We start from the raw sequence: 10,281 nt of genomic DNA, 5'->3' as shown, positions 1-10,281 counted from the left end.
AATATACCAAAGCTTTCCACAAACCATGTCCCATGAAGTACAGCCCAAGCTAATAAAAAGCTGATCTCCATCTTCCTTCCTCTTCCTGCAGTTCTTTTCCTTTTAAGATCTATTCAGTTTTAGAAACAGCAGATCTGTGTGGTCTCAAAAAATGAAATCCAAAACAACTAAAACATGTACATTTGGAAAAGGGTGCACCTGGTACAGGAAGGACTATAGGTCTTTTCCTATACATTCTCCATGTTGGAGTTTGGAATTGGTTTTGATCTTCTGTGTGTGCATGTGTCCACTGAAGGAATCTTCAAAAAGTTACTTTTCTAGTAACTCCATTCCCACCATTGAGTCCCAAACATTAGTTCTGTTCATTTTCACAGGGTGAGACACAGTTAAACTAGTCTCAGTAAATGCCATTTGGAGGAAAAGGAACACACCTGGGAACCTTCTGCTGCTGGTGGCTGTCAACAGCCCCTCAGAGAATCTCAGATAGGCACTGTCAGTGTAGGAACTATGAGCCTGTTCCAATTCAGAAGAGGCAGCAGACGCAAATGTTATGCTCAGGAGTAATTAAGCAGTGCAAACACAATGCTTAGAGCTAAACAACCAGTGATCTTGTTTGCCATCAAGGGGCCAGACTCTGCAAAAGCAAGTTCTCTGAGATTTTGAGTGCTATACCTGGATGCAGTGATCTCTAACTTGCATGACACTATCAGCACCGATACGGTCCTGGTTTCACTGGGATAGAATCTTAGAATCAGTTTTGTATTCAGGAAAGCTGCATTTTTGAGAAGACTGAAGTGGTTCAGTGGGAACAAAGTGGATAAGACACTTTGTTTTAGTTTTCAGCCAGCACTGGTATGGATGTTCCCATAGTGATCAAGGTCTTCAGCAGTTTTGAGTTAGCCAGGTGCAGAAGCTAGGAGGAGCAAACGCCAGGGCAGCTGACCAACAGAAGTAATTTATACCATAAATGCCCTGCTCACTATAAATCGGGAAGTTTGCTGAGGATGGCCTTCTCTCTTTCCTCGATGGTCATCATCCCTGAAGGGTCTTGCCCATCTTTCTGCTCCTGAGGCCTGCTCCCACATTCAGCATGACCATTGCACTTTCATTGGAGCTATGGAGCTTGCAGTGTTTGACATCTAGCACTCACTTCTAGGAGTGCACAGCTGAGCTGAGTATAACTTTGTGTATTTTATATTAATATTGGTATTAATAGGTTCTTATTATCATTTTATAGAATCTGTTTTCACTTCAACCCATGAGTCTCCTCTCCTTTTCCCGATTCCCCCCTCAGGTGGGGAGGGATCGTCATCGGAACAACTGCCTAAATGAAGACAACTACCTATACCTATTGTATTTTGTCTGCCTCCGAGCCTCCCTCCAAGGATGGTACAGAAGGGAGAAGGAAAAAGACTGCACTTTTTAAGGGTCCTGGGCATATCCCTTAAACAGTGACTAAGAGTTGAGTCACCATCTTCCATGATCCAAGAGTCAGCTGGTGAAATGATGAAATCAGTTCTGCTGTCTCCACAGTACTTTTAGCTTTCTGTTCATATGTGTGCGTGCACATGTGCACCTGAGCACACAAATTCACTTGCTCAGATCACATCCCTAGGGTAGAAAGTGCTGTCAGACTGCAAACAGCAATATACAGGTACAAGCCATGAGCAGATTATAAAAGCAGTCAAGCATGACATGAGAAGGGGTGCTGGCTGTGGCCATAGTGACATATGGTGATGGCAAACTTAAGTATTTTTAAATGAATACAGTGCCAGGGGCAAAGAACTCAGTTGTCCAGTAACAGCCCATTTTAATTTTTTAGATGGCTACAGTAGAGATTGAGTGTCAAAATTCCTGTGTATTATTCCTATGGACTATGTAGAAAAACTGATATGGGGTTTACCAGAAATGCTACTGCCATAATATCATATGATACATCAAAAAAGTAATTTCTGCTTTGCATGCTTCAGCTGTGCAGTTATTAATACTGTGTCTGGGTCAAGAGCTTAGTCTGGCCTGCCTCCCTGTCTCAGGCAGGGCAAGAAAAGCTGTGATGCTTTAGAAGATGGACATTGCTGTCTCGACAGGGAAGGATCCTCTTGTGCTCCTCTTGAATTCTCACTCAGAACCGGCTCCAGAATTCAAACAAATGAAAAAATAAACTCATCAAACCATGAGTCCTTCAGTTCCCACACTGGAGCTTGGTAAAGGGGAGCATGCCCACTGCGGTAATTTTCTCTAACTTTCCCCTTAAACACAACTTTTCTGGGATCATAACTTAGGCAGTGGCACTATTGTGTTTAGTTTATTTCGGCTTATGCTGTAACATGGCCCAGCCAAAGCTATGCCAAAGGCCCCTTACATTCTCAGAGGGCGTAAGGTGCACAGGGTCCTCTCTCAGCCAGCGGAGTAAAACTGAAGGCAGAGCGCCTGCTTCAGTCTCTGAGATCAAACACGAGACAACTGTTTCATACAATAATCACAAGCCCAGCTAAAGTCCAAAGTTTCTGCAGCCATAGTGCATCTTATCTCAAGACATTCCCACCTGTTGAGCACCCAGCAAGCATAGGAAAAGAAAACCCTGGGATTAGTCGTTGGTTATCCCACACAGAACACACATCTTGCTCCATAGAGTCAACCATCATCTCTGGCATAGCCTCTAGCCACAGCTGGTTACATACCGCACTGCTACTCTTTGCAAGCTGATGACTGGTACTGAGGGGTGCAAATGTTCACTTAAAAGGTTGGTAATGATCTACAACAGGTAGAGTGAAAATTAAAAAGAAGAGTACAGCTGACAGGCAACACCACCTCATAGATGCAATCTATCCCTCAGGTCTCAAAAGTATTCCAGCCTCCAGGTGATCATTTCAGTGGACACCAATTAGGTGCTTAGGGTTGTGTTCCTCAGATATCCACACTGAGAAGAGTTACAGGTATGCAAGTGACTAAAGATCAACATGAAATATACTTCTGAAGTGGTAAATCTGAAGGACAACAAGCTGGAATCTCCACTGCACAGTTACTCTCGCATGGCAAAACATAGTCTACATCTATCACATTCTGCCCTAACCTTGCAATAAAGAGGCCATTATGCAGAAGCATTATGGATTAGCTCTAACCTCACCTCACTGGCTGTCTCTTTCCCACACTAACCATCTGTGTAGAATTTATCAATAAAGTCTTATTAAGGAGATAATAATTATTCATCAGTTATGCACAGTTAGCTACTCAACACATGTCTTCATACTGTGGATGCTGTACTCCAGAATGCTTTACAGAGTTCTGAGAACACCTTTCAATCTCTAAAATAAGGTGCACAAATAGGCAAGTTTCTAGCTTATTTTTTTTTTAACGTTGAAACTTATTCACACCATTGCACTTGCTTTCTACAGTTATCCAACGTTTCCTATGTTTTACCTTATATTCAGGGACTCTTCTGTTATCCCCTTCGACTTCAAAGCAGGCTGAAAAGTGCAAAATCTATAGAAGACATGAAAGGTCACATTATAATTATTTAAACAGTTATCTGTATACATTACACATGCATATAATCTATGTCATGTCCTGACAGCAACTTTCTTCCTGAAGGATGCCACAGCATTTCCCTGAGTCTCTAACCCAGGACAAAGCTGCAAGTCAACACAGCAAAAGCATACATTCAGTATTAAGGTGTTGCCTATGGGCTGGATAAAAGTAGTTTCTTTCCCAGATAGGGCCTAGAGTTGACATATAGGGCTATGGACTTATGATCAGATGGTTTAAGGTGATATTAAAGCCAGAGAATGAGAACCCACTCGGACATTTATCTAGCAAAAACGGCAGAAAGGCAGATCAACCCACATCGCAGCTATTCCTGTTTACTTTCAGTGCAGGTTTATGAAGTCAAACACACTAAACACTTTTAAAATACAAAGGTTTGGTGACCTTCAGCTGAGGGGAAGCACAGACAGATGAAAATCAAAACATTAGCTTGAACTGCCTCTGCAAGATTACTCCAAGAGACATTTGTCAGAGCTGAGACAGCAAAGAAAAGGGCTAAACAAAGCAACTGTCTCTGGGGCAGAACCTGGCAACTCTAAGCAGCCAGTTTAGAAAGGAAGACTGGATTAACTTTTTAAGCAATGCTCCGTTAGAAACTCTTCAGAGATTTCAGAAGCAGAAGTAACTGCTATGATTGTTTAGAAATTAACAGTACCAGTCCTTAGTCCAGGCTGCAGAATTTACCACGGGAAGTAGTACGTGTTGAAGTATTTTTCCTGTGTAAAGGACAGTGAAACTAAACCTGATATAACAGCCAGAATTGTAGTAGAGGAAAAAAATAGCAAGGAAACAAAGTGCAAAAGTCTTACATTCAAGTTTCAAAGAAGACAAGCATATAAGGAGAAAACTTTTTTAAACAAAAATGTCACCATTAAATGTTAACTCCCCACCAAACCTACAAAGTGAGAGAGACAAAGACATTTTATTCCTGAAGAATGTAATGACACTTCGTGTGTTGGAAGAAATAGGGAGAAACATTCTTTCACCCAGTACCGTGAGGTGAGATGGAGGTGGCTCTCCCATCTCAGTGAGAGGAAGCAGCACAGCTACAAATGCTGTTTCCTGGGATGCATGCACATAGAGCACACCACTGGGTACTAGAAGAGCCCTACACATGCATTAGTTCCCTGCATAAATCAATACCTACATAATGCTCTGAAGAATTCACAGCTTGGCAAAAAGAAAATTTCATAGCTTTGCTGAAGTGTAACTCATTTAAGACCAAGGAGCTGACTGAAGAAAAAGCAGGGGTAACACAAGACAGACATCTGAAGCCAGGATAAATCGAGGCAATAGACCAGGAGTGTCACCTGGGTGTTCACACGTTATGATGAAGTAGTGATTACCTCTTAAATATCTTATTTCGGTCGCTGTCGTGGAAGACAAGAAATCTGGAGTAACCACTTTTGAAGAATATTTCCAAGGCGATCTCCTGGAAAAGTAAACCAGTTACAGTGTGAAGAGCTGCAAAGCAAAGCTGAGTGCTGCAAAGAGTCCAGTGTGGCCTGTCCAATTCTTCAGGGCTTTAAAAAAACCAGTCTTGACGTTGTATCAAGTATGAGGGAGCATAGCAAAATATGCCTAATATTCCCAAATTATCCAACTTTAGAAATGGTCATACTGGGTTGGCTAGGTGATAAATTCTTCTCTGATGAAAAACCTAACTCTTGGATATTGGTTCAATCGCCTGCCTCCTCCTGCTGCTTCTGAAGTGTTTTTATCTTGAAATCTCAGTGTGATTAACAAGACACCAGTAGCATTAACTTCTAATTAGGCGAGAAAGATAATATGAAGAGGGGATGCTAAATAAGAGCTTCTTTTAGAAAGCAACCATACTGCTTTCTAAATGAACAGTGAGCACAACGGAAATGGCAAAAATTTCTTCTGACTAGAAGCAGCAGAGGAGGAAGGGAAGTTTATGACATTTCTCATTGAAGCTTTAAATAGTGAAAGATGAAAACTTCAACCCCTTTTTGCCACAGTATCTCCACACATCATTGCATTTGCGTATAATCCTGTTATATACTCAGTGAGTGGTCCTGTTTTTCCCCAAAGTCAGTGAAGTAAAAGTATAAATAACGAGTGGTGTCTGGGAACCCAGACATGAGTTTCAATCCAAATGTGGCAGGTGCAATACAAACCTAGAAAAACACCACAGTGTCAACTGCCCCATACATGATTCACAAATTAAGTACAAAGCAGAGAGGTAACATGAGAGCAGCTATGACAATAGACAGCTTGCAGCATTTGCTCTCAAGCTCAGCTTTCCAAACCAAGACTGCTCAAGCGTCGCCAGTACAGAACTGGGCCGTGTGGTTTCACAGTGCTTTGCTCTGAGCTGGGCTACATTCAGGACCAGGAATTCAGCTCTCTAAACAGCTGATCCACCTGTCCCACATGGAAAGAGCAAGGAATCAGTTTTATTCTTTTTCTGCAATCTTTTTTTCACTGGAGTCCCAGTGCAAGAATTTGAGAGTCTGATACGCATAGCTGAATTTTCAGTTCATTAACTGAAACAAAGCAAAAACAAACAAACAACCTCCAAAAACCCACAACCAAAAAAACCCACAAAACCCCCTCACACCAACAAGCCCCACCTTTGCCCCAGGCCCATTTAAAGACTGTTTTTCCTCATCTCCATTTTTCTTATTGGGTCACACGAGACATTTCCATTTCTCACGTTAAACCAAGCCTGTGCATACACAGACATGTGAATATGTGAGAAGGTGGCAAGATTCCACTGGCAACTTTGATGCTATGCACAAAACAGAAGAGGTGACAGTTCCATTGCTGAAGTTACTAATGAGTGATATAAGAAAATAAGCTTCATACAGTTACTCAAAACAAAACTTAACATTCTTACATGTGCTTGGAAAGTGACCTACCCACTGAGCTATGCTATACCCTGGAGCGAGTCTCACCTACCAAAATTGTCCGTTTTGCATATGTAATTGCAGATATAAAATAAAACAAGGCTGAGTCATGGATGAGTGCCGTACTACCAGACATAAGACAATCACCAGCCTCATTTTCTCCAACTTTTGAATTTTCCAAATGATGTTTTAATTCTCTGTTGAACCTCAACCTTCCAAAAACGGATTCAAAATATCCAGTAACTAGCTATGGCTGCTTCATAGTAAATATATATCGAATAATCCATATTTCTGCCAAACAGAATCTGTGAATTACTCTTTAGACTGTAACAAAACCCTGCCAAAACTGTTGCAGCTTCCCCTCAGATGACCAAGCATGTTAGTTCCTACCTGCAGAAGAAAGCGCATCAAGTGAATCTCCTTTATATCGTGATAGGAATGACGAGAACACATCTGGTCTCCCACAGCACGATCTTTGTGACATAAGTTGAAAATAAATGGATCACTGATGCTGGAAGAGAAACATATAAAGAAAGAAAAATTAATTTGAATCAAAAATGTCAGGAGAGACCTCATGAACATCCAAGTCCTCCCTAAAGAATAATAAAAATACCAAGAGACAGCAAGATCAACTAGAGCACACATGAATTGAAAACAAAGCTAAAAACTGAAGGTAGATTTTGTACTCATTCTGAAAATAACACGAAGAGCCTATGGAGGCTAACGGCAGGTTCAGAATTATTTCAGTGCATACAGACTGGCATACAGCAATGTTTCACACACACTGAAGGCTGAGAAGCAGCAAGGGAAGGAGCTGGGTGGGAGAACCTGAAAGCCTGGGTCAAAGGCAACCATATGGACACACAGCTATTATAAACAGCAGTTAATTGGAACTAATAATTAAGCAATTAATCATTATCACTTTAGTTGTGTACATGTATTGCAGTTGCTATCTACAGCCTAGCCCATAGCAAATCCCTTAGAAAAACAACCTAGGCTTTAATTGGACCCAGTCCAATCAATCCTTAAGTCACTTGATCAGATTGACTGATATTGGACGTCGTAGGAATCGGATGTAGAGCAGACAGGGAGTAAAACCACTGAGTTACTCACTGTCCCACTGGGCTTTGCACGTGAGCACGCAGTATGCACAGAGAGCTAAGTCTAACAGACTCATTTCCAATATTGATCGGTTTCAATAAATCATGAGTCAAAGATGATAGTAGCGTGCCAAATATTAGTTACGATTCTGTCTTGGAGAAACAAACACAAACTTATGAGATATGGAAGCTAAAGGCCCTTGTAATGACTGTTCCATATGAATAAAAGATGGCAGACAGTCAGAAGGAAACATTAACAACACTTTAAAAGAACTGAAAACCAGCAGTGTTTGTGTTCAACTGCCCACCATCTCCATCTGTCGGAGCTGGGAGTTCTTGTTGCACCTCCAAAGCCCATGAACAAGCACCTATGTTAGTTATGCTAAACAATTCTGTGAACAGATGAAGGGATGGCAAACTTCTTGCTGTACTAAAAGCCCTCTTGAAATCTCTCCTGCCCCCCAAAGTCTGTGCGAATTCTAGGTATCCATGTGCCAATACTGAAATTAACCAAGCAGATCTCTGGGAGGAAAGAATAACTCACCTGGACAAGCAGTGATGTGTACAGTAGACTTCTTCTAGAGGGGATAATACAAAGCACTCGCAGATATAAAAGTGCTCTCTGCCAAAGAGCAGCACTCCTTCCAACGCTCTGTGCCCCCGCACAACTGCCACAGAGCACTTGAATGTGACCTAGTATGGAAGCAAGCATAATGAAACCAGGAGCAGGTAACACAGGAGACAGGGACAGCAGGGAACAAGACCCAGTGATGCACAAGGACACATGTTTGTACCAAAACAGCTGTCATTTTGACTGGCAGATCTATAGGGATGCGGCCACAAAATGACCCTATGACTGACAGTGCACGCCTCTGTGGTACCACAGGAGGGTCCTGTGCCCTTTTTGTCCAGTGAAGCTGTTCCTTCCCCATCTACCTGTGGCTGTATTTAGTGACATCACTACAGAACATGAAGAGCTTGTAAATGTTGCAGGAGTTAGCACTGCAAAACCTTGCTAGACAGCAATACTTGCTACATAGGCAGGGGCTTGAAGCACTGATGAAAGAAGTGACTTACACAGCATCACACAGAAAAACAGTAACATATAATAAATATGGGCATGTATTTGTAGAATACAGAGAAAAGGCAAACACTTTTAGTTACATCTCAGTGAAATCGAATCTTGAAAGAATCCTGCAAAGGGATCCCAGGGAGCAATGAGCAAGGAAAGGATCTAATACTCTAAGTGTCTATCTCACCGTGGACAGCTGAATCAGCATACAATGGACTGAAATCTCAGTAACACAAAACTATTTGCACTGGCACTTTTCCTTCCTATATTATACAGAAGGTCACTCAGAATATATGAATCTATGAATCTAGTTGTCTTAAAATAAAGATTCAGTTAAACATTCTGGAATAGTTTAAAAAACCGTGGCATCCTAAGACTCACGTGCTTTTTCTTCCTACTGAATGAATTAAATTGGCTCTTAAAATACAGGAATTTCTAATGCACAGTTTAGAAGTATTGGGAATTTTTCAGCAAAGTAGTTCTTCAGTAATGTATGCTAGTTCATAGAAAGGGGCTTTTTTTGGAATTAACAAGTTTTGATAAAGAAAAAGAAAAAATAAAAGGGCTTTTTTTCTGAAACAGTTTCTAACTTTTCTTGTCTGTTGATTCAATCTCCTATACACAGCTCCAAGACAGCAGTCCACTGGTAAGGAGCAGTCAACTGAGAGATTCAAGGTCAACTCATTGCTGTGCCCAGTTTGGACCAGAACTTTGAATCAGTATGTCCTCCATTCCCAGGGAAGGAGGCAGAAGCTAATCGTCAGCCTGTTAGCTCAGTCTCAGATGAGGCACCCTCTATTTGCAAAAAACATTCATAAAACAAAATCCAAATACTTCCTTACATACTAAGAAAACTGCTCACTAATGAGCTCCCTCCATAAATCAGCACAATCTACCTGCAATTCAGAAATGAGTGTAAAATTTTGCAAGCTGAGTCCATCTGAAGCTGCAAGGATCAGAGGGCTTCATACAGGGAGATTAGATCTGAGAGGTAAGAAGTTTGCTGGTTCAGAAATCTAATGCAATGTTCTTGGGAGAACTGATTGACAAGCACAAGAAGTATCACAATTTCTGTTTTTTCTCTTAAGATTGCAATGATTTTACCTCTACCAAACTGCACAAGAACAGGAGTATATTATAGGTATAACAGGTATTACTTTCTGCACATGCAAAAATGACCCAGAAATAGCATTGGTTCTACTAGATCATGTCCACATGATGACAGACAGAGTAAGTATAGTTTCTCCATTGCTCTCTGCCTTTGTTCCTACCTCACTGGAGGAACCATATTTCTGGAACCAAATCTACAACCTTCCTTGCCTCGTGCCCCGAAATACACACAGACTAACCTAGGTCAGCTGAAACAGACCTGCACTGCTACACAAGCTTTCAGTCTTGGATGCCAGCATAACGTAAATAATAAATTAAAAACAATCAAAATAAAGTTTTGTTTCTACACTTCATTTTTTTTTTTACTGAAAAGCAATTATTTAACCAACAAAATAGAGGGTTTCATTTTGAAATCACTTGAGCGGGCACAGAAGGTTTTTTTCATTCTGAGTTTAAAAAACAACAACCCTGGAAGATTTCTGTGAGTATTTTTTGATGAAAACCCCTTCAGTATCTTTCTCTTTCTCCTCTAAAGTCTTTCTAGGAGGAAGCTAGCATTTTTTCCATCACCTCTCCTGCAGAG

At 41.1% G+C, this 10,281-nt stretch overlaps 1 protein-coding gene across 1 annotated transcript in view; it reads right to left on the bottom strand.

Moving 5' to 3' along the window:
- Positions 1 to 4,395: 4,395 nt before the first annotated feature.
- The window catches only part of LOC104539897 (WD repeat- and FYVE domain-containing protein 4-like), a 37,804-nt gene continuing 31,918 nt past the window's right edge, over positions 4,396 to 10,281 (bottom strand). Inside the window, exons 11-14 of the mRNA XM_010183565.1 lie at positions 8,061 to 8,209; positions 6,807 to 6,927; positions 4,890 to 4,975; positions 4,396 to 4,438 (exon numbers count right to left, since the gene is read on the bottom strand). Coding sequence (XP_010181867.1) covers positions 4,396 to 4,438; positions 4,890 to 4,975; positions 6,807 to 6,927; positions 8,061 to 8,209 — 399 coding nt within the window. The remainder of the gene's footprint in view (positions 4,439 to 4,889; positions 4,976 to 6,806; positions 6,928 to 8,060; positions 8,210 to 10,281) is intronic.

Source organism: Mesitornis unicolor, unplaced genomic scaffold, assembly GCF_000695765.1.
Source record: "Mesitornis unicolor isolate BGI_N332 unplaced genomic scaffold, ASM69576v1 scaffold2694, whole genome shotgun sequence".
In the NCBI taxonomy this organism is placed as follows: Eukaryota; Metazoa; Chordata; class Aves; order Mesitornithiformes; family Mesitornithidae; genus Mesitornis; species Mesitornis unicolor.
This window is presented reverse-complemented; position numbering and strand designations above follow the sequence as displayed.